Below are 25,039 nucleotides of genomic sequence, written 5' to 3'. Positions count from 1 at the left end.
CGCTTAGAGCAGTACTTGAGAAGTAACAACTTCTCTGTGCCTCAGTTCCCTCATCTGTAAAATGGGGATTAAGACTGTGAGCCCACCGTGGGACAACCTGATCACCTTGTATCCTCCCCAGCGCTTACAGCAGTACTTTGCACATAGTAAGTGCTTAACAAATACCAAAATTATTATTATTATTATTATTATTATTATTACTTGGCACATAGTAAGTGCTTAACAAATACCCCAATTATTACTATTAATAATATTATTATTATCATTATTATGACAGTGCCCGGTACCATTGCTAAAATGGGGGTGAAGACTATGAGCCCCCGTGGGACAACCTGATCACCTTGTATCCTCCCCAGCGTTTACAACAATGCTTTGCACATAGTAAGTGCTTAACAAATACCAAAATTATTATTATTATTACTTGGCACATAGTAAGTGCTTAACAAATACCTCAATTATTACTATTAATAATATTATTATTATCATTATTATGACAGTGCCCGGTACCATTGCTAAAATGGGGGTGAAGGCTATGAGCCCTTCGTGGGACAACCTGATCACCTTGTAACCTCCCCAGTGCTTAGAACAGTGTTCGGCACATAGTAAGCGCTTAACATATACCAAAATTATTATTATTATTACTATTTGGCACATAGTAAGTGCTTACCAAATACCCCAATTATTACTATTAATAATATATTATCATTATTATTACAGTGCCCGGTACCATCGCTAAAATGGGGATGAAGCCTGTGAGCCCCATGTGGGACAACCTGATCACCCTGTATCCTCCCCAGCGCCGAGAATAGTGCTTTGCACATAGTAAGCGCTTAATACCAACATTATTATTATTATTTGGCACATAGTGCTTACCAAATACCCCAATTATTACTATTAATAATATATTATCATTATTATTACACTGCCCGGTACCATCGCTAAAATGGGGATGAAGCCTGTGAGCCCCACGTGGGACAACCTGATCACCCTGTATCCTCCCCAGCGCTTAGAACAGTGCTTTGCACATAGTAAGCGCTTAACAATGCCATCATTATCGCTAAACACCGTCTAAAAAACCAAACAAAAAACAAAAACAATGCTCTCCCGCCCGTTTTTTTTTTTTTTTACGAATAACTTTATTTTAAATAAGACACAGGAACTCCTATACTGAAAAAATACAAAACCCAAGCCACACACTTCCTCGTGTAAAGCCTTATTTCTGGTAACGGGAACACCGTTGCACCCCGGAGCCTACGTACAAAATCCTAACGCCACCTGACTCGTCCCTGGGGCCGGAGGGAGGTTTTACGTTTCAACTCCACGGGACAATCTCCACGGCGAGGCATTCGCTTCCACGGACACACGCCGGGTTCCCGAGAGACGTGCGACACGCTGCGTACGAGTTCCGGGGAAAATCAAAGCGCGTCCGGCCTATGTCGCCCGCCGGCCTAGGAAGAGAGGGGACCCCCGTCGGTCCCACCCCGCTTTTCTGACGCTCCCGGGGGGATCAGAAGTCGTCCCCCTCCCTCTCACCTTCGTCTACAAAATAGTCTTTTTGTGAAGAGGTCCTGAGCGCGTTTGTTAGTGTTCAAGGTGAGCGTGGCTGGAGGAGAGGGGCCTGGCTGGGGGGTGGTTGGCGCTCTCCCAGTAGGGAATGTGAGGAGGGATGTGTGTGTCTGCGAGTCTGAGGGTGGGATGGGGTGGTCCCGACCGAGCCACGCGTTGAGCTCCAGTTCCCGCCGGCTCTGATGGTCCTGCTTTCAGGCCCGCTCGCTCTGTCCGCCACCTCGTCTTGGGAGCAGAGAGGGCCCGGCGGCAGGGCGGGTGGCGGAGGGATGGAGGGCCGGGGAGGGGCGGGAAAGGCCTCTGTGGCCCCACGGTCGTTGCCCGAGAGATGCCCGGAGGTCGCCCCGGAGGGGGCGGACGCCTCAGCCGTCTGCCCGGCAACCCCACAAGCCTGAATCCCACAGAGTGGGCTGGAATGAGGAAAGCTAGGATGCAGAGGACAAGGAAAGGCCAAAGCGGGGTACGCTGTTCCGCCAGCTTTTCCATCCCCACCTGCGATATACATTCCGAGTTACCTGAGTTTACACTTCCACAGAAGTACCTGAAAAGCAAGGCCATTTTGTGGGGAGGGTGGGGGGGGGAGACGCCGCTCTTTTTTTTTTTGCATCGGACATCCTACACGTGTTCCAGAAGGACACCGGGATCGACTGTAAACATCATCTTGGAGAGCGGGACTGTCCAGGACGGGACGCGGCGACACGTTTTCGATGGAAGTGGGCGACCCTCGGGTCGTGTGACAGCTTATTTAGACTGCGGGGCCGGGGGGGATCTCGGTCCGGCTCCGGGCCCCCGCGGACGGACAGACGGACGACGGAATGCAGGATCTCCGCTTCCAATGGCCAGGGGCTGAGCCCCCCCTCTTCCCGTTTGCTTTGTTTTTGCAGAAAGAAGGGAGAAGGAAAAGTCCGCGTACGAAAACCAAAGCCCAGGAGCGGAGTCCCTCGGGGGGGACGGCGCGGGGAGCCCCGGGAAGAAGCTGGGTTTTGGGGGCAGAGGGCCCTAGAGGAGCACGTAGCGGTGAGAAGAGGCGGGGTGCTGCTGCTGCTGGCCGGGCAGGGGGCCGGAGACCCCCGGGGGGTCCGCCGGGCCGGGCTGGCCAGCGGGGGAGGCGAGGGAGCCCCGCTCGGGGAGGTGGTCCGCCACGCCGCTCAGGGCCGAGCCGGGGCAGCCCTTGAGCGTCAGGTCCGAGGCGGGCAGGAGGGGCCCCAGCAACTTGACCGGACAGAAGGCCGAGCCCGTCGGGATAAAGTTCACCTTATTTTTGTCCGGGCAAGAAAACAGGAGGGCCGAGACGGGCTGGCGAGACCTGAAACCGGGAGGACAGTGTCAGCGGAGGCGGGGCCGGAGGGACGGGAGCAGGAGACGGAAGGGTCCGAGGGGGGCCGGAGAGCTCAGCTGGGAGAGTCTCCGGGTGGCTACAATGGGGACGATAATAATAATAATAATAATAATAATAATGATGATGATGATGGCATTTGTTAAGCGCTTACTATGTGCAAAGCTGGTCTAAGCGCTGAGGAGGATATGAGGTGATCAGGTTGTCCCACGTGGGGCTCACGGTCTGAATCCCCCCCGTTTTACAGACGAGGGAACCGAGGCCCGGAGAAGTGAAGTGACTTGCCCAGAGTCACCCAGCGGACGAGTGGTGGAGCCGGAATTAGAACCCACGACCTCTGACTCCCAAGCCCGGGCTCTTTCCACTGAGCCACACTGCTTCCCGGGATGATGGGAGCGGGCGTACAGAGGGTGAGGGGCGAACGTTTTCCACGGAGGGAGTGGGCTGGTGGCCCCGGGTTTTCCCTGCGGAGGGGCCGGGGCCGATTCCTCCGGCCCCTGAGGGAGGCCGTGCCGTGGGCCAGCCGCGTTTGGGCGAGCCAAGGGCGCTGGGAGGCCCGGCCCGGGGGGAGGCCACCCGTGGATGGGGAGACACTAGTGTGGTCCCGCAACGCTTCTCGGCCCGAGGCGGGGGTGTCCACAGCGGTCGAGGAGAGGCTGGGGGCTGAGGCGTCCGCCCACCCACCCCCAGTCCCTCTGCCGCCGTCACCTGGAGGCAGGCTCTGGGCCCTCCTCCTCCTCCTCCTCCTCCCTCCCTGCCCCCGAGTCGTGGCGTCCCCGTCCTCCGCTGAGGGAGGATGGAGGGGTCGACAGGAGGTGGGCTGGGCAGTGGGGGGGGCCGGCCGGGTCGCGCCCGTAACTTACGCCATCTCCTCAAAGACCTTGACTCGCTCGCATCCTTCGGGGGGCTCGCGTTTGAACACGTAGCTGTTGTTGGGTTTGGGGGAGGCGGCGTACTTGGGGAGCGGTGAGCTATTCCCGTTATCTGAAAATGGAAAGCGGCCGGCCATTACTCATTCATTCATTCAATCGTATTTATTGAGCACTTACTGTGTGCACAGCACTGGACTAAGCGCTTGGGAAGTACGAGTTGGCAGCATAGAGAGACGGTCCCTACCCAACAGTGGGCTCACAGTCTAGAAGGGGGAGACAGGCAACAAGACAAAATCTATTAACAAAATAAAATGAATAGAATAAATATGTACAAATGAAGAGTATTAAATACGTACAAACATGTATACATATATACAGGTGGTGTGGGGAGGGGAAGGAGGTAAGGTCACAGTCTTAATCCCCATTTTCCAGATGAGGGAACTGAGGCCCAGAGAAGTTAAGTGACTTGCCCAGGGTCACGTGGCTGACAAGTGTGTTAATTAGAGAATTAGAGAAGCTAATTAGAGCAGCAGAAGCAGCGTGGCTCAGTGGAATGAGCCCGGGCTTTGGAGTCAGAGGCCATGGGTTCAAATCCCTGCTCCGCCAGTTGTCAGCGGTGTGACTTCGGGCAAGTCACCTCACTTCTCTGGGCCTCAGTTACCTCGTCTGTAAAATGGGGATGAAGACTGTGAGCCCCCACGTGGGACAACCTGATCACCTTGTAACCTCCCCAGCGCTTAGAACAGAGCTTCGCACAGAGTAAGTGCTTAACAAATGCCATTATTATTATATGTGGCAGAGCTGGGATTTGAACCCATGACCTCTAACTCTCAAGCCCGTCCTCTTTCCATTGAGCCACGCTGCTTAATAATAATAATGATATTGAGCACTTACTGTGTGCAGAGCACTGTACTAAGCGCTTGGGAAGTACAAGCTGGCAACATATAGAGACGGTCCCTACCCAACAGCGGGCTCACAGTCGGGAGGGCAGGGGAGGGGGAGCAGGGGAAAACAACAATAATCACGATGGGGTTTGTTCAGCGCCTACCATGTGCCCAGCACTGTTCTAAGTGCTGCAGTAGATACAAGAAAATCAGGTTGTCCCAAGTGGGACACTCAGTCTTCATCCCCATTTTCCAGATGAGGTAACCGAGGCCCAGAGAAGTCAAGTGGCTTGCCCAAGGTCACACAGCTGATAAGTGGCGGAACCGGGATTAGAACCCACGTCCTACCATTCCCAAGCTCGTGCTTTTTCCGCTAAGCCATGCTGCTAATGGCCCCGGGTGAGCCTCCCCTCAGCGCAGGCTGGAAGGAATACCCCGTAAAATGGGAATTAAGACTGTGAGCCTCATGCGGGACAGGGACTGTGTCCAAACTGATCAACCCCAGTGCTTAGTACAGTGCTCGGCACATATTAAATGCTTAATACTGTTAAAAAAAAAAATGTGGGGGCGGGGGGAAGCAGCATGGCCTAGTGAGAAAAGCACAGGCAGGTTCTAATCCCACTTCTGCAACTCCTCTGCTGCGTGATCTTGGGCCCGCCGTTTTGCTTCTCTGTGCCTCAGTTCCCTCATCAGTCAAATGGGGATTTGACGCTTTTCCTCCCTCCTACTACCTAGAATGGGAGCCCCATGTGGGCCCTGATTACCCCTAGACCGTCAGCTCGCTGTGGGCAGGGACCGTGTCTAACCCGCTCTGTTGTGTTGTCCTCTCCCAAGTGTCTAGTAGAGGGCTCCGCACGCCCTAAGTGAGCAATAAGCGCCACTGAGGGACCCCAGCGCTTTAGTACAGAGCTTGCCGCAAAGTAAGGGATAAAGGGGTACCACAAAAGAAGACCACGCTGGCGTTATTAGACCCCTGTGAGCCAGGCTCCCCGCCCCAGTCCATACTTCACTCTGCTGCCTGGATTATCTTTGGATAGAGACGCTCTGGGCCTGTCAATCCCCTCCTCAAAAATCTCCCGTGGTTGCCTATCAACCTTCGCATGAAGGAGAAACTCATTCTCGTCTTCAAGGCTGTCCATGCCCTCGCCCCCTCCTACCTCACCTCCTTTCCCTCCTTGTCCATCACAGCCCGCACCCTCCGCTCCTCTGGTGCCGCTCACCTCCTCCCTGGGCCTCCTTCTCACCCATCCCACCATCGACCCCCAGCCTCCGTCCCGCCTCTAGCCGGGAATGCCCTCCCTCCTCAAATCCCCGTCTTCAAAACCTTACTGAAGGCCCATCTCCTCCTCCAAGAAGCCTTCCCTGACTAAGCCTCGCTTTCCTCACCTCTCACTCCCTTCTGCACCGCTCCCTTTATTCGTCCCCCGTCCCAGCCCCAAACCGCTTACGTCCACGGCTATTTTCTTTGTATTGATGTCTGTCTCCCCACATCGAGACTGTAAGCTCGTCGTGGGCAGGGAATCCCGCTGCATATTGATGCACTGTCCTCTCCCAAGCGCTTAGTACAGTGCTATGCACACAGTAAAGTGCTCAATAAATACGACTGAATGAATGGGCAGGAGGTGGGTGGGTGGGGAGATGAAGAAGGAGAAGGAGGAGGAGGAGGAGGAAGAGGAGGAGGTTGTTTGGACGCCCCCTCCCCAGCAATCTACATGTTGGGCAGAAGGCAGGTTCTTTTAAACTGTGAGCCTGTTGCTGGGTAGGAACTGGCTCTATCTGTTGCTGAATTATACTTTCCAAGCGCTTAGTACAGCGCTCTAGACTGTGAGCCCGCTGTTGGGTAGGGACCGCCTCTATATGCTGCCAACGTGTACTTCCCAAGCACTTAGTATGGTGCTGTGCACACAGTAAGCGCTCAATAAATACAACAATGAATGAATGCACACAGTAAGCGCTCAATAAATACGACAGAATGAATGAATGCTCTGCACACAGTAAGCGCTCAGTAAATACGACTGAATGAATGAACGGAGGCTGGGGAGAAGGAGCGGCAGGCCTCCATTGTGCTTTGCCAAGTCATTCATCCATTCAATCGTATTTATTGAGCGCTCACTGTGTGCAGAGCAACGTACTGAGCGCTAGGAAAGTACAGTACGGCAATAGAGAGCGACAATCCCCGGCCACAACGGGCTCGCCATCTCTGGTCCTGGAGGAGGGGGAAAGGCTGGGACATTTTTCCTTGGCCCCCAGGGAAAGAAAGGAAGAAGTTGTTGGGTAGGGACCGTCTCTATCTGTTGCCGCCTTGTACTTCCCAAGCGCTTAGTCCAGTGCTCTGCACACAGTGAGCGCTCAATAAATACGATTAAATGAACGAATGAACAATAAACAGTGACATTCCCTGCCCCCAAGGAGCTTACAGTCTCTAGTAATAATAATAATGGTGGCATTTGTTCAGCACTTGCTATGTGCAAAGCACTGTTCTAAGCGCTGGCGGGGGATACAAGGTGATCAGGTTGTCCCACGGGGGGCTCACAGTCGTGACCCCCATTTTCCAGATGAGGTAACTGAGGCTCAGAGAAGTGAAGTGACTTGCCCAAGGTCACACAGCAGACGTGTGGCGGAGCCGGGATTCGAACCCATGACCTCTGACCTCAAAGCCCGGGCTCTTTCCACTGAACCACGCTGCTCTAGATGGTATCTACTTCTTTTATATTCTCCCAAGCACTCGGTAGGGTGCTCTGCACGCAGACAATAAATCCGATTGATTGATGATGAGAAAATGCTCGATACGTACTACTGTTTGGTCAATGGACCCTAAATTGGGTTACGTTGCTAAGCACCGTACACACGATTCAAATCACTTATGGAGACCACCGTTCATCTCACCCATAGACAATGGATTCATTTATTCATTCAATCGTATTTATTGAGCGCCTACTATGTGCAGAGCACTGGACTGAGGTTCACATACTCTCTTAAGCGCCTAATACAGTGCTCTGCACACAGTAAGCGCTCAATACTCTCCTCTGAATCGCTCTACTAGCTCCCTTTATTGTCCCCCCGTCCCAGCCCTGCCGCACTTCATTCAATCGTATTTATTCATTCATTCATTCATTCAATCGTATTTATTGAGCGCTTACTGTGTGCAGAGCACTGTACTAAGCGCTTGGGAAGTACAAGTTGGCAACACATAGAGATCGCTGGTAACACTCCGTTTCCTAGGCTCCACTTGGGGATTTTGAAGAATCTGCTCACCTAGATATTCACTCAATCACATTTATTGAGCTCTTACTGTGTCAGAGCACTATAATAATAATAATGATAATAATAATAATAATAATAATAATCGTATTTGTTAAGCACTTACTATGTGCACTTACTGTGTGCAGGGCACTGTACTAAGCACTTATGTCCGTATCTGTCATTTATTTCTATTTATTTCTGTCTCCCCCTCTAGTCTGTAAGCTCACTGTGGGCAGGGAATGTGTCTGCTATATTGTTCTATTGTCCTCTCCCGAGTGCTGAGAACAGTGTCCTGCACACTGTAAGCGCTCAATAAATGTGAATGACGTAATAATAATAATAATAATGTTGGTATTTAGGCGCTCACTACATAATTACTACGTGCCAGGCACTGTACTAAGCGCTGGGGTGGATTCAAGCACATCAGGTTGCCTCAATCCCCGTTTTCCCGATGAGGCCACCATAGCCCAGAGAAGTGAAGTGACTTGCCCCAGGACCTGCAGCAGACAAGTGGCAGAGTCAGGATTAGAACCCACGTCCTCTGGCTCCTGGGCCCGAGTTCTCCCCACTAGACCACGCTTCTTCTCTCACTACCTGGCCTTCGTGGGGCAGGGCCAGATTGATCAATCAATCAATCAATCGTATCTATTGAGCGCTTACTGTGTGCAGAGCACTGTACTAAGCGCTTGGGAAGTACAAGTTGGCAACATACGCCAACAACAGACGCGGACTTATACTTCCCAAGCGCTTAGTACAGTGCTCTGCACACGGTGAGCACTCAATAAATACGCCTGAATGAACGAAATGAATCAATCAATCTTATTTATTGAGCGCTTACTGTGTGCAGGGCACTGTACTAAGCGCTTGGGAGGTAACTGAGGCTCAGAGAAGTGACGTGACTTCCCCAAGGTCACACAGCAGACACGTGGCGGAGCCGGGATTCGAACCCATGACCTCTGACTCCAAAGCCCATGCTCTTTCCACTGAGCCACACTGCTTCTCTGGTATTGTATTGTATGATATGGTATGGTTCTCTTCTAACACAGCGCTTAGTACAGTGTTCCGTGCTGAATAAGAGCTCAGTGAATTCCCCTGGGGGCTCAGGGCTACCCTATTTTCAGGGGTCCCTGCACTCCAGTCTTTTTCCTAATTTAAAAGAAGATCATATCAAATGTGATTTTTAGTAATAATAATAATAATAATGATAATGGCATTTATTAAGCGCTTACTACGCGCAAAGCACCGTTCTAAGCGCTGGGGCGGTTACAAGGTGATCAGGTTGTCCCACGGGGGGCTCAGTCTTCATCCCCATTTTCCAGATGAGGGAACTGAGGCCCTGAGAAGTGACTTGCCCAAAGTCACCCAGCTGACAGTTGGCGGAGCCAGGATTTGAACCCATGACCTCGGACTCCAAAGCCCGGGCTCTTTCCACTGAGCCACGCTGCTACTTTTAGTACCCACGGAGCCACTCTGCGGCCACGCTCGGGGCTTAAAACGATAAATTACACAAGAGTTTTCATTCACAGGAGTCTACTTCCCACAGAACGGCTGTTTCTATATGTTGCCAACTTGTACTTCCCAAGCGCTTAGCACAGTGCTCTGCACACAGTAAGCGCTCAATAAGTACGACTGATTGATTGATTGAATGAATACCCACATTCACATGCAGAATTACCGACTGGGCCGCTCAGCGGGGCTCCGTGGCAAGAGCCCGGGCTTGGGAGTCGGAGGTCGTGGGTTCGAATCCCGGCTCCGCCACTAGTCAGCTGCGTGACCTTTGGGCACGTCACTTCACTTCTCTGGGCCTCAGTGACCTCATCTGGAAAATGGGGATGGAGACTGGGAGCCCCACGTGGGACAACCTCACCACTTTGTATCCTCCCCAGCGCTTAGAACAGCGCTTGGCACATAGTAAGCGCTTAACAAATACCATTATTATTATTATTATTATTATTATTGTTATTATTATTTGAGGAGGAGACAGACATGAATATAAATAAATAAAAGGACAGAAGTGGACATAAGCTCCCCCCTTCTCCCCCTTCTAGACTGTGAGCCCACTGTTGTGTAGGGACGGTCTCTATATGTTGCCAACTTGTACTTCCCAAGCGCTTAGTACAGTGCTCTGCACACAGTAAGCGCTCAATAAATACGATTGATTGATTGATTGATTAACAAATACCATCATTATTGTTATTTCGGGTCTCTCAGTCAGTTAGCCTAGCTGATTTAAGCTCGCTTTTCTTCATCTCCCACTCCCTTCTGCCTCACCCTGACAGGCTCCCTTTCTTCATCCCCTCTTCCAGCCCCACATCGCTTATCAATCAATCAAGCAATCGTATTTATTAAGCGCTTACTGTGTGCAGAGCACTGTACTAAGCGCTTGGGAAGTCCAAGTTGGCAACATATAGAGACAGTCCCTACCCAACAGTGGGCTCACAGTCTAGAAGGGGGAGAAGGGGGAGCTTATGTCCACATCTGTCCTTTTACTTATTTATATTCATGTCTGTCTCCTCCTCAAATAATAATAATAATAATAATCAATCAATCGTATTTATTGAGCACTTACTGTGTGCAGAGCACTGTACTAAGCACTTAATAATAATAATAATAATAATGGTATTTGTTAAGCGCTTACTATGTGCCAAGCACTGTTCTAAGCGCTGGAGTAGATACAAGGCGATCAGGCTGTCCCACTCGGGGCTCACGGTCTTCATCCCCATTTTCCAGATGAGGTCACTGAGGCCCAGAGAAGTGAAGTGGCTTGCCCAAGGTCACACAGCTGACCAGTGGCGGAGCAGGGATTCGAACCCACGACCTCCGACTCCCAAGCCCGGGCTCTTGCCACTGAGCCACGCTGCTCTAGACTGTGAGCTCGCTGTGGGCAGGGAATGCGGCTGTTGGTTGTTACGTGGGACTCTCCCAGGTGCTTCGTACAGTGCTCTGCACATAGTAAGCGCTCAATAAATTCATTCATTCACTCAATCGTATTTATTGAGCGCTTACTGTGTGCAGAGCACTGTACTAAGCGCTTGGGAAGTACAAGTTGGCAACATATAGAGACGGTCCCTACCCAACAGCGGGCTCACATCATCATCAATCGTATTTATTGAGCGCTTACTGTACGCAGAGCACTGTACTAAGCGCTTGGGAAGTACAAGCTGGCAACATATAGAGACAGTCCCTACTCAACAGTGGGCTCACAGTCTAGAAGGGGGAGACAGACAACAAAACAAAACATATTAACAAAATAAAATAAATAGAATAGTAAGTGCTTAACAAATGCACCTGAATGAGATCTTATTTCGCAAAGCTCCAAGAGCAAACCGGAGCCCCCCCGTTCGTTCTTCCTCCACTTCATTCATTCAATTGTACTTATTGAGCGCGTACTGTGTGCGAAGCACTGTACTAAGCGCTTGGGAAGTACAAGTTAGCTTCAGCGGGGCTTCCCATCATCCTCCTTTGAGGAGGAGGGGAGCGATGCCGGCCGCCCTCAAGACCCCTCGCGTCCTGCCCAGGAGCCAAGGGGTTTGGGTCCAGAGATCATTCATTCATCCAATCGTATTTATTGAGCGCTTACTGTGTGCAGAGCGCTGTACTAAGCGCTTGGGAAGTGCAAGCTGGCTTCAGCGGGGCTTCCCATCATCCTCCTTTGAGGAGGAGGGGAGCGATGCCGGCCGCCCTCAAGACCACCCGCGTCCGGCCCAGCAGCTGAGGGGTTTGGGTCCAGAGATCATTCATTCATCCAATCGTATTTACTGAGCACTTACTGTGTGCAGAGCGCTGTACTAAGCGCTTGGGAAGTGCAAGCTGGCTTCAGAGGGGCTTCCCATCATCCTCCTCTGAGGCGGAGGGGAGCGATGCTGGCCACCCTCAAGACCCCCTGTGCCCTGCCCAGCAGCCGAGGGGTTTGGGTCCAGAGATCATTCATTCATTCAGTTGTATTTATTGAGCACTTACTGTGTGCAGAGCACTGTACTAGGCGCTTGGGAAGTCCAAGTCAGCAACATAGAGAGACGGTCCCTACCCAACAGCGGGCTCCTGCCTCCCTGCCAAGTCTCCTCGGGAAGATGGGAAGGCCCAAGGGCACCCCAGGGGCATCTCCCCCAGCACCCGGTGCCCCCCGGCCGGGCGTCCGCGGAGGCCCTGACCTTTGTCGCGGTCGTAGAGCGGGTCTTCGGCGGAGCAGGGGCTGCCATCCCGCGAGCCCGGGGGTCCGAGCGGCGAGGCGGGCGGGGAGCGGGCGCTGGCGTGGGCGCGGCCCCCCGCCACGGACGGCGTCTGCGTGTCCATGCTGCGCCGGGCGCTGCGGTGCCAGGGGGCCGGCGGCGGGGCCCGGCGCCCGTCCGGGATGTCCGAGGCCTGCGGGGACAGCGCGCCCGCCCCGGAGTTTCACTTCTACCCATCTATTCTATTTAGTTTATTTTGTATGTTTGGTTTTGTTCTCTGTCTCCCCCTTCTATCATCATCAGTTGTATTTATTGAGCGCTTACTGTGTGCAGAGCACTGGACTAAGCGCTTGGGAAGTCCAAGTTGGCAACACAGAGAGACGGTCCCTACCCAACAGTGGGCTCACAGTCTAAAAGGGGGACTAAAGTCTAGAACCTTCTAGACTGTGAGCCCACTGTTGGGTAGGGACCGTCTCTCTATGTTGCCAGCTTGGACTTCCCAAGCGCTTAGTACAGTGCTCTGCACACAGTAAGCACTCAATAAATACGACTGATTGACTGATTGATTGATTCAGCCCCGACCCCCTCGCCCGCTCCCAAGCGCCCGTGAGCCCACTGTTGGGTAGGGACCGTCTCTAGATGTTGCCAACTTGGACTTTCCAAGCGCTTAGTACAGTGCTCTGCACATAGTAAGCGCTCAATAAATACGATTGATTGATTGATTCAGCCCCGACCCTCTTGCCCGCTCCCAAGCGCCCGTGAGCCCACTGTTGGGTAGGGACTGTCTCTATATGTTGCCAACTTGGACTTCCCAAGCGCTTAGTCCAGTGCTCTGCACACAGTAAGCGCTCAATAAATACGACTGATTGATTGATTCAGCCCCGACCCGCTCGCCCGCTCCCAAGCACCCGTGAGCCCACTGTTGGGTAGGGACGGTCTCTATATGTTGCCAACTTGTACTTCCCAAGCGCTTAGTACAGTGCTCTGCACACAGTAAGCGCTCAATAAATACGACTGATTGATTGATTCAGCCCCGACCCTCTCGCCCGCTCCCAAGCACCCGTGAGCCCACTGTTGGCTCTTTCCACTGAGCCACACTGCCTCTCCACAAGCTTATTACAAGCAAACCACGTGGGACGCAGTCCCCGTCCGGCGCGGGGCTCACAGTCCCCCATTTTACAGATGAGGGAACTGAGGCCCGGAGAAGGGAAGGGACTGGCCTGAGGTCACACAGCTGACGGGTGGCGGGGCCGGGATTAGAACCCGCGACCTTCGGACACCCAGGCCCGTGCGCTTGCCGAGTGACTTGCCCAAGGCGAATGGCGGAGGCGGGATTAGCGTCCGTCCGCTCGCTCCCACGCTACCGTGCCAGAGATCATCATCAATCGTATTTATTGAGCGCTTACTATGTGCAGAGCACTGTACTAAGCGCTTGGGAAGTACAAATTGAGATGGCAGGAATCAATCGGTCGTATTTACTGAGCGCTTAACCGTGTGCGGAGCACTGTACTAGGCACTTGGGAGAGGACAATACAACAATAAACAGGCACATTCCCTGCCCACGCGAGATTAATGTTTGGGGGAATCGGGGGAAGACAGACATATAGAGACAGTCCCCGTCTATATGTTGCCAACTTGTACTTCTCAAGCGCTTAGTACAGTGCTCTGCACACAGGAAGCGCTCAATAAATACGATTGATGATGAAGATAGTAATCGAAATTCAATAAATTCTGGATACGCACGCGAATGGTGCGGGGCTGAAGGAGGGGACGGGACCAGAGGCAAGCGGGAGGACGGGAAATGAGGGCTTAGTCGGGGAAGGCCTCTGGGACGGAGGGACCCAGATGGGCTCGGTCACCCCGAAGTGCTTAGTACAGTGCTCTGCACACGGCAAGCGCTCAATAAATGATGATAATGGCATTTAAGCGCTTACTGTGTGCCGAGCACCGTTCTAAGCGCTCGGGGGGGGATACAAGGTGATCAAGTTGTCCCACGGGGGGCTCACGGTCATCATCCCCATTTTACAGATGAGGGAACTTAGGCTCAGAGAAGTGAAGTGACTTGCCCAAGGTCACACAGCGGTGGGGATTCGAACCCATGACCTCTGACTCCAAAGCCCGGGCTCTTCCCACCGAGCCACGCTGCTTCTCCATCGAATGCCATCGAACGAATGGACGACCCCTTCCGAACGCCTCGGACAAAGTTCCCGGAAGCGACGCAGAAATCCTCCTTTCATCCAGGCGTCCCAAAGGGAAAACTCTCCCGCCCGGCTCGCCGAGGATGCCCAGTGCTTAGTACAGTGCCTGGCACGTGGCACGCTCAGCAAATACCATTAATAAAAAATCCTGGCTCCACCACTTTTGTCTGCTGTGTCACCTCGGGCCGGTCGCTTCACTTCTCTGGGCCTCAGTTCCCTCATCTGTCAAATGGGGATAAAGACTGGGAGCCCCATGGGGGACAGGGACAGTGTCCAACCCGACTAGCATGGATCCACCCCGGCGTTCAGTACAGCGCCTGGCACATTGTAAGCGTTTAATACTATTAAAAAAAAAAAAAAGCCTGGCTTCAGCTCCTGTCTGCTGGGTGACCGGGGGCAAGTCACTTCACTTCTCTGGGCCTCAGTTCCCTCATCTGTCAAATGGGGATGAAGACTGTGAGCCCCACGGGGGACAGGGACTGTTGGCTCAGTGGAAAGAGCCCGGGCTTTGGAGTCAGAGGTCATGGGTTCGAATCCCAGCTCCGGCAATTGTCAGCTGGGTGACTTTGGGCAGGTCACTTAACTTCTGTTGCCAGTTGCCTCATCTGTAAAAATGGGGGCGAAGACTGTGAGCCCCCCGTGGGACAACCTGATCACCCTGTAACCTCCCCAGCGCTTAGAACAGTGCTTTGCACATAGTAAGCGCTTAATAAATGCCATCATTAAAGACTGTGAGCCCACTGTTGGGTAGGGACCGTCTCTATATGTTGCCAACTTGTACTTCCCAAGTGCTTAATACAGTGCTCTGCACACAGTAAGCGCTCAATAAATACGATTGATTGATCATTATTATTATTATTAGCTTGGATCCACCCCTGCGCTCAGTGCAGTGCCTGGCACGTAGCGAGTGCTTAACGAATGCCATGAAAGAAAAAAACAAGAAGAGAAGGAGGAAGACTGAGCCGGGCTTTCATTTCTGTCGTCCGTTTCCTGCCTCACGGCAGACGAGTGACTTCATTCATTCGGTCGTATTTATTGAGCGCTTCCTGTGTGCAGAGCACTGTACTAAGCGCTTGGGAAGTCCAAGTTGGCAACGTAGAGAGACGGTCCCTACCCAACAGCGGGCTCCCAGTGTTCACTTCCTCGCGCCTCAGCTTCCCCATCTGCGGAGTCGGGGGACGGCGGGGGACGGCTCCTTCTAGACTGTGAGCCCGCTGTTGGGTAGGGACCGTCTCTATATGTTGCCGACTTGGACTTCCCAGGCGCTTAGTACAGTGCTCTGCACACAGTAAGCGCTCAATAAATACGATTGAATGAATGAATGAATGAATGAAAAGGGGCTGGGGGGGAAAACGGGGAACAGAACACGTTCAGCCTGATCCACTCGGCCAGGGAGCGGCCTATGTTCTCGACAGGCAGTGGGGAAACTGAGTCTGCCGCCGCTGGCCCGAAAAAAAAAACCCTCCTTTAATGACAGCATTTATTAAGCGCTTACTATGTGCAAAGCACTGTTCTAAGCGCTGGAGGGGTTACAAGGGGATCAGGTTGTCCCACGGGGGGCTCACAGTCTTCATCCCCATTTTACAGATGAGGGAACTGAGGCCCAGAGAAGTGAGGTGACTTGCCCAAGGTCACACAGCAGACAGGCGGTGGAGCCGGAATTCGAACCCATGACCTCCGACTCCAAAGCCCGGGCTCTTTCCACTGAGCCCGTTCCCAAGCAGCACGGCCTGGTGGAAAGAGCCCGGTCTAGACGCCTCTTACCCTGACCGCCCCAGCCAAGAGACGGGCGCTTAGAACAGTGCTTGACGCAGGGTTCTACCGTCCTCTCCCAAGCGCTTAGTACAGTGCTCTGCGCACAGTTGAGGCTCGATAAATGCGACTGAACGACTGCACCGTTTAAAAAATAATAATAACGTTGGTATTTGTTAAGCGCTTACTACGTGCCAAGCACCGTCCTAAGCCCTGACAAGGTCGTCAGTTTGTCCCACGGGGGGCTCACGGCCTTCATCCCCATTTTACAGATGAGGGAACTGAGGCCCGGAGAAGTGACTTGCCCGAGGTCAATCCTTGTCAATCAACGGTACTGACTGCGCGCAGAGCACTGCACTAAGCACTCGGGAGAGTCCGCTGCCCCCGAGTCGGTGCTCCCCGCTCGCGAGGAGCTTACAGTTCGGAGGGGGGGGGCGGATGTGGAGGGAAACGGTGGATACGGCTGGGAGCGTTGCGGGTGGGATGAAGAAAGGGTACGGTCTCCAGACTGGGAGCTCGTTGTGGGCAGGAATGTGTCTGCTTGCTGGCCTCTGTACTCTCCTGAGCGCTCAGTTCAGTGCTTTGCGCACAGTAAGCGCTCAGTCGATACGACTGAATGAACACAAATCCAATCCTTTTCATTTCGACCCGACGGCGGCCCCCCGGCCACCTCCCCGAGACCTTTCGTGAGACTGTAAGCTCCCTGAGGGCAGGGATCCTGTCTACGGCCCCTACCCGGGAGCCCGATTCCATCCCCGGACGTCCGCACGCAATCTTTCCAGTCGTTGGAAAATATTTGGGATCCTTCATTCACACATGCTCACCCGCTTTTTCGGACATTTTCAAACACTTTGGCGCTCACCCACACACGTGCGCTTTTTCAGACATTTTAAAACATTCTGGATCCCCCCCCACACACAAACATTTTCAAATATTTTAAAACATTTTGGATCACACACACACACACAAACATTTTCAAATGTTTTAAAACATTTTGGATCACACGCACACACACATAAACATTTTCAAATATTTTAAAACATTTTGGATCACACACACGGACACACACGGACACAAACACACACTTTTTCAGACATGTGCAAACAGTTCGGATCCTTCCTTCACACACACACATACAAACAAACATTTTCAAATATTTTAAAACATTTTGGATCACACACGGACACAAAGACACACTTTTTCAGACATAAGCAAACAGTTCGGATCCTTCCTTCACACTCAAACGTTTTCAGAAACTTTTCAAACTTTCTGGATCTCACACACAAACACACATATGCATTTTTTCAGACTGCAAACGTTTCGGATCCTGTCCTTCACACACACAGACTTTTTCCGATACTTTTAAAACATTCTGGATAATAATAATAATTATTATTATGATGGCATTTATTAAGTGCTTACTATGTGCAAAGCACTGTTCTCACAAACACACACACTTTTTCAGACACCGGAAAACATTTCAGATCTTTCCTTCATGCACACAAACTTTTTCAGATACCTTTAAAACATTTTGGATCACACACACACCCGCGCACACTTTTTCAAACATCTGAAAACATTTCGGATCCTTCCTTCACACACAAACGTTTTCAGAAACTTTTCAAACTTTTTGGATCTCATACGCTTACAGACACACACAAACACACACACACATGCATTTTTTCAGACTGAAAACGTTTCGGATCCTGTCCTTCACACACACAGACTTTTTCCGATACTTTTAAAACATTCTGGATAATAATAATAATAATAATAATGATGGCATTTATTAAGTGCTTACTATGTGCAAAGCACTGTTCTCACAAACACACACACTTTTTCAGACACCGGAAAACATTTCAGATCTTTCCTTCATGCACACAAACTTTTTCAGATACCTTTAAAACATTTTGGATCACACACACACACCCGCGCACACTTTTTCAGACATCTGAAAACATTTCAGATCCTTCCTTCACACACAAACGTTTTCAGCAACTTTTCAAACTTTCTGGATCTCACACGCTTCCACACACACACCAACACACACACACATATGCATTTGTTCAGACTGAAAATGTTTCGGATCCTGTCCTTCACACACACAGACTTTTTCCGATACTTTTAAAACATTCTGGATAAGAATAATAATAATAATAGTGATGGCATTTATTAAGTGCTTACTATGTGCAAAGCACTGTTCTCACAAACACACACACTTTTTCAGACACTGGAAAACATTTCAGATCTCTCCTTCAGGCACACAAGCTTTTCCAGATACCTTTAAAACATTTTGAATCACACACACACACACACACCCACGCACACTTTTTCTGACATCTGAAAACATTTCGGATCTTTCCTTCACACGCACACACAAATCTTTTCAGATACTTTTTAAACATTCTGGATCACACACCCTTACAGACACACACACCCAAACACACACACACACACACATTTTTTCAAACTGAAAACGTTTCGGATCCTGTCCTTCACACACACAGACTTTTTCCGATACTTTTAAAACATTCTGGGTAATAATAATAATGATGATGGCATTTATTAAGCGCTGTGTGCAAAGCACTGTTCTCACACCCACTCGCAAACACACACACACACTTTTTCAGACACCTGAAACCATTTCAGATCTCTCCTTCAGGCACACAAACTTTTCCAGATACCTTTAAAACATTTTGGATCACACACACACATCCAAGCGCACTTTTTCAGACATTCGAAAGCATTTCGGATCCTTCCTTCACACACACACACACACACACACACACACACACACACACACACACACACACACACATATCTTTCCAGATACTTTTTAAACATTCTGGATCACACACCCTTACAGACACACACACACACATTTTTTCAAACTGAAAACATTCTGGATTCTGTCCTTCACACACAGAGACTTTTTCCGATACTTTTAAAACATTCTGGATAATAATAATAATGATGAGGGCATTTATTAAGTGCTTACTATGTGCAGAGCACTGTTCTCACACACACTCACAAACACACTCACTTTTTCAGACACCTGAAAACATTTCAGATCTCTCCTTCAGGCACACAAACTTTTTCAGATACCTTTAAAACATTTTGGATCACACACACTAACCCATGCACACTTTTTCAGACATCTGAAAACATTTCGGATCTTTCCTTCACACGCACACACAAATCTTTTCAGATACTTTTTAAACATTCTGGATCACACACCCTTACAGACACACACACACAAACACACACACACATTTTTTTCAAACAAAATGTTTCGGATCCTGTCCTTCACACACACAGACTTTTGCCGATAATTTTAAAACATTCTGGTTAATAATAATAACGATGAGGGCATTTATTAAGCGCTTACTATGTGCAAAGCACTGTTCTCACACCCACTCACAAACACACACACACTTTTTCAGACACCTGAAAACATTTCAGATCTCTCCTTCAGGCACACAAACTTTTCCAAATACCTTTAAAACGTTTTGGATCACACACACACCCGCGCACATTTTTTCAGACATCCGAAAACATTTCTGATCCATCCTTCACTCTCTCTCTCTCTCACACACACACACACACACACACACACACACACACACACACATCTTTTCAGATACTTTTAAAACATTCTGGATCACACACCCTTACAGACACAAACACACACACACACATTTTTTCAAACTGAAAACGTTTCGGATCCCGTCCTTCACACACACAGACCTTTTCCGATACTTTTAAAACATTCTGGATAATAATAATGACGATGAGGGCATTTATTAAGCGCTTACTATGTGCAAAGCACTGTTCTCACACCCACTCACAAACACACTCACTTTTTCAGACACCTGAAAACATTTCAGATCTCTCCTTCAGGCCCACAAACTTTTCCAGATACCTTTAAAACATTTTGGATCATGCACATGCCCGCGCACACTTTTTCAGACATCCGAAAGCATTTCGGATCCTTCCTTCACACACACACATACACACACACACACACACACACACACACACACACACACCCCTTTTCAGATACTTTTTAAACATTCTGGATCACACACCCTTACAGACACACACACCCAAACACACACACACACACACACACACACACATTTTTTCCAACTGAAAACGTTTCGGATCCCGTCCTTCACACACACAGACTTTTTCCGATACTTTTAAAACATTCTGGATAATAATAATAATGATGAAGGCATTTATTAAGTGCTCACTATGTGCAGAGCACTGTTCTCACACCCACTCACAAACACACACACTTTTTCAGACACCTGAAAACATTTCAGATCTCTCCTTCAGGCACACAAACGTTTTCAGATACCTTTAAAACATTTTGGATCACACACACACCCACGCGCACTTTTTCAGACATCCAAAAACATTTCGGATCCTTCCTTCACACACACACACACACACACACACACACACAAATCTTTTCAGATACATTTTAAACATTCTGGATCACACACCCTTACAGACACACACACCCACACACACATTTTTTCAAACTGAAAACGTTTCGGATCCTGTCCTTCACACACACAGACATTTTCCGATACTTTTAAAGCATTCTGGATAATAATAATAATAACAATGATGGTATTAAGCGCTTACTATGTGCAAAGCACTGTTCTCACACCCACTCACAAACACACACACTTTTTCAGACACCTGAAACCATTTCAGATCCCTCCTTCAGGCACACAAACTTTTCCAGATACCTTTAAAACATTTTGGATCACGCACATACCCGCGCGCACTTTTTCAGACATCTGAAAGCGTTTCGGATCCTTCCTTCACACACACACACACACACACACACACACACACACACACAATCTTTTCAGATACTTTTCAAACATTCTGGATCACACACCCTTACAGACACGCACATTTTTTCAGACTGAAAACATTTAGGATCCTTCCTTCGCCCACACAGACTCTTTCAGGTACTTTTTAAACATTTCGGATCACACACCCCCACACACTTTTTCCAACGTCCGGCTCCTTCCTTTCCACACACACAAACGTTTTCAGATTCGTTTCAAACATTCTGGATGGCTCACCCACGCAGACACGCACGCGGAGACACGCTTTCTGCAGACACCTGAGGACGTTTCTGACCTTTCCCTCGCAGGCACGCACAGGCGCACGCGGTTTTTCGGACATCCGAAAGCCCCCCAGCCCCCGGGGGGCCGGCCCGAGCTCACCTTGGCCGCATCTTCCCTGCCGCCGGGGTCTTTGATGAAGACCTTCTCCAGCTCGGGGCTGAGGCCTTCCACGTTGCCGGGCGCCCGCGCCGGACCCGTGGCTTTGGGGCCGGAGACGTTCGCCGGCGGGCCGGGGCCCGTCCTGGTTCCGACAGCCTAGGACACCGGTTAGTATGTTGGGTTTTGTTCTCTGTCTCCCCCTTTTAGACTGGGAGCCCGCTGTTGGGTAGGGACCGTCTCTATATGTTGCCAACTTGGACTTCCCAAGCGCTTAGTACAGTGCTCTGCACATACTACGACTGATGATGATGATGATGATGATTCACGTCACCCTCACTTGCAGGGACGGCGAGGGCCGTGGCACGCCCGTCCGGCGAAGACAGCCACAATGTTGGACTCCTTATCGGTGTTCCTTGTTTCGTCCTTCAAACAGCACTGGGTGTAAGTGCTTACTACGTGCCAGGCGCTGTGCTCGGCACAGCGACACGAGCTACTGTCTGGACGCAGTCCCTGTCCCCCTTGGGGCTCGCAGACTTAATCCCCATTTTACAGGAGAGGGACGTGGGGCCCAGAGAAACCAAGCAGCGTGGCTCAGTGGAAAGAGCCCGGTCACGGGTTCGAATCCCAGCTCAGCCAACTGTCAGCTGGGTGACTTTGGGCAAGTCATTTTACTTGTACATACTCATTCTATTGATTTTATTCTGTTAATATGCTTTGTTTTGTTCTCTGTCTCCCCCTTCTAGACCGTGAGCCCGCTGTTGGGTAGGGACCGTCTCTAGATGTTGCCGACTTGGACTTCCCAATCAATCAATCGTATTTATTGAGCGCTTACTGTGTGCAGAGCACTGGACTAAGCGCTTAGGAAGCACAATCAGTCAATCAATCGTATTTATTGAGCGCTTACTGTGTGCAGAGCGCTGTACTAAGCGCTTGGGAAGTACAAGTTGGCAACATATAGAGACGGTCCCTACCCAACAGTGGGCTCCCAGTCTAAAAGGGGGAGATGGAGAATAAAACCAAACATACTAACAAAATAAAATAAATAGAATAGATATGATGTACAAGTTAAATAAATAAATAGAGTAATAAATATGTACAAACATATATACATATATACAGGTGCTGTGGGGAAGGGAAGGAGGTAAGACGGGGGGATGGAGGGGGCTCAGTCTGGGAAGACCTTCTGGAGGAGGTGAGCTCTCAGTAGGGCCTTGAAGGGAAATAAAATGTCACTGTTCTTCTTGCTAGTCAGGTCCCTCGTATTTAGATCATCATCATCATCAATCGTATTTATTGAGCGCTTACTGTGTGCACAGCACTGTACTAAGCGCTTGGGAAGTACAAGTCGGCAACACATAGAGACGGTCCCTACCCAACAGTGGGCTCACAGTCTAAAAGGGGGAGACAGAGAACAAAACCAAACATACTAACAAAATAAAATAAATAGAATAGATATGTACAAGTAAAATAAATAAATAGAGTAGTAAATATGTACAAACATATATACATATATAGATATGTACAAGTAAAATAAATAGAGTAACAAATATGTACAAACATATTTACATATATACAGGTGCTGTGGGGAAGGGAAGGAGGTAAGACGGGAGGATGAAGGGGGGGACGAGGGAGAGAGGAAGGAGGGGGCTCAGTCTGGGAAGACCTCCTGGAGGAGGAGAGCTCTCAGTAGGGCCTTGAAGGGAAATAAAATCATCATCATCATCATCATCAATCGTATTTATGTCACTGTTCTTCTTGCTAGTCAGGTCCCTCGTATTTCGATCTGTGGGTAACCATCCAGCCTTTGTGAGTTTCCCTTTTGGGGTCAGCTTCTCTAATTCCCCTATTCAGAGGAATTATAAGATCTGCTCCCCCATCCTAGGAGGGCCCCCCCACAAGGGGAGAATTACTCCATCTTTCTATTTTCAAGAGAGCTCGGCCACTGGGCTCCAGACAGGTTCTGGCTCGGGAAGCCCTTGGTCTGCTGGAGACTAGGAATAGATGATAATTTTGAGGAAAGACAGAGGCAGAGGGAGGGGGCTAGTGGGCTCCAGGGAACGGAGGTAGCCCTCAATTATCCTGTTCCTTTCTGTCCAGGTGTAGGGCACTCTCTCCAACTCACCAGGTGTCTCTGCTTTTGCTAGGTCTCATGTTTCTGCAGCTGCTGAGTGAAAACTCACATACACAGACACAATACCCGCCCTTCCTGTCCTCCTCTAAGCGCTTGGGAAGTCCAAGTTGGCAACAGAGAGAGACGGTCCCTACCCAACAGCAGGCTCACGGTCTAGAAGGGCAATGAGGAGTAGCTTCAGTGGGTTACGTGGGGAAGAGATGAAACCAACAAGGATGAGTCGCCCCTTCCCCGCGAGGGAAAAATCAAGAGGCTGGAGAAGGCTCTGGGCTCTGGGCATATTACTCCCCTCCTCAAAAATCTCCAGTGGCTACCAATCAATCTGCGCATCAGGCAGAAACTCCTCACCCTGGGCTTCAAGGCTGTCCAACCCCTCGCCCCCTCCTACCTCCCCTCCCTTCTGTCCTTCTCCAGCCCAGCCCGCACCCTCCGCTCCTCCGCCGCTAATCTCCTCACCGTTAGGCCTCGCTCTCGCCTGTCCCGCCATCGACCCCCGGCCCACGTCATCCCCCGGACCCGGAATGCCCCCAATCCCTCTGCCCATCCGCCAAGCTGGCTCTCTTCCTCCCTTCAAGGCCCTGCTGAGAGCTCACCTCCTCCAGGAGGCCTTCCCAGACTGAGCCCCTTCCTTCCTCTCCCCCTCGTCCCCCCTCCATCCCCCCATCTTACCTCCTTCCCTTCCCCACAGCACCTGTATATATGTATAGATGTTTGTACGTATTTATTGCTCTATTTATTTATTTATTTTACTTGTACATATCTATTCTATTTATTTTATTTTGTTAGTATGTTTGGTTTTGTTCTCTGTCTCCCCCTTTTAGACTGTGAGCCCACTGTTGGGTAGGGACTGTCTGTATATGTTGCCAATTTGTACTTCTCAAGCGCTTAGTACAGTGCTCTGCACATAGGAAGTGCTCAATAAATACGATTGATGATGATGATGATGAAGGAGGTGGGCCTACCTGGGTCTGGTGGGTTGTGATGTGGTTGCCGTGGAGGGGAGAGTGCTGCTCCGTCTCCTTGCTGCGACGCCCGCTCTGTTTGCCGCGTTGGAGCTGCTGCCGCAGCTTGGCGATCTGCTGGGGGACGGGGCGGGGAGAGGAATGCGAAGCCCAAGACAGAGCCGCGTCAAGCGAGCCGTAAATGGGAATATATCTACAAACGTATCTATAATTCTGTTCTGATGGTACTGACACCTTGTTGTGTTTTGCTGTCTGTCTCCCCCTTCTAGACCGTGAGCCCGTTATTGCGTACAGATGGTCTCTGTTGCTGAACTGTACTTTCCAAGCGCTTAGGATGGCGCTCTGCACACAGTAAGAGCTCAGGAAATACATCTGAATTTCCTCTCCATCCCAACCGCTACCCTGCTCATTCAAGCTCTCATCCTATCCCGTCTGGACTACTGCATCAGCCTTCTCTCTGATCTCCCATCCTCGTGTCTCTCTCCACTTCAATCCATACTTCATGCTGCTGCCCGGATTATCTTTGTCCAGAAACGCTCTGGGCATGTTACTCCCCTCCTCAAAAATCTCCAGTGGCTACCAATCAACCTGCGCATCAGGCAGAAACTCCTCCCCCTGGGCTTCCAGGCTGTCCATCCATCCCCTGGCCCCCTCCTCCCTCCCCTCCCTTCTGT

At 50.4% G+C, this 25,039-nt stretch overlaps 1 protein-coding gene across 3 annotated transcripts in view; it reads right to left on the bottom strand.

The window, feature by feature from the left end:
• Positions 1 to 2,429: 2,429 nt before the first annotated feature.
• Positions 2,430 to 25,039, bottom strand: part of GLCCI1 (glucocorticoid induced 1) — a 47,976-nt gene continuing 25,366 nt past the window's right edge. For 2 of the 3 annotated variants that reach the window (XM_038771022.1, XM_038771013.1), the window contains 5 exons: positions 24,366 to 24,482; positions 21,273 to 21,428; positions 12,053 to 12,263; positions 3,766 to 3,886; positions 2,430 to 2,872 (listed from right to left, as the gene is read on the bottom strand). In XM_038771022.1, the coding sequence (XP_038626950.1) occupies positions 2,566 to 2,872; positions 3,766 to 3,886; positions 12,053 to 12,263; positions 21,273 to 21,428; positions 24,366 to 24,482 (912 nt within the window). In that variant the 3' untranslated portion in view covers positions 2,430 to 2,565. The remainder of the gene's footprint in view (positions 2,873 to 3,765; positions 3,887 to 12,052; positions 12,264 to 21,272; positions 21,429 to 24,365; positions 24,483 to 25,039) is intronic. The other variant, XM_038771032.1, reaches the window with a different exon arrangement.

Source organism: Tachyglossus aculeatus, chromosome 2, assembly GCF_015852505.1.
Source record: "Tachyglossus aculeatus isolate mTacAcu1 chromosome 2, mTacAcu1.pri, whole genome shotgun sequence".
In the NCBI taxonomy this organism is placed as follows: Eukaryota; Metazoa; Chordata; class Mammalia; order Monotremata; family Tachyglossidae; genus Tachyglossus; species Tachyglossus aculeatus.
The sequence above is the reverse complement of the archived record's forward strand: the minus strand, read 5'-3'. Positions and strand labels throughout refer to the sequence as shown.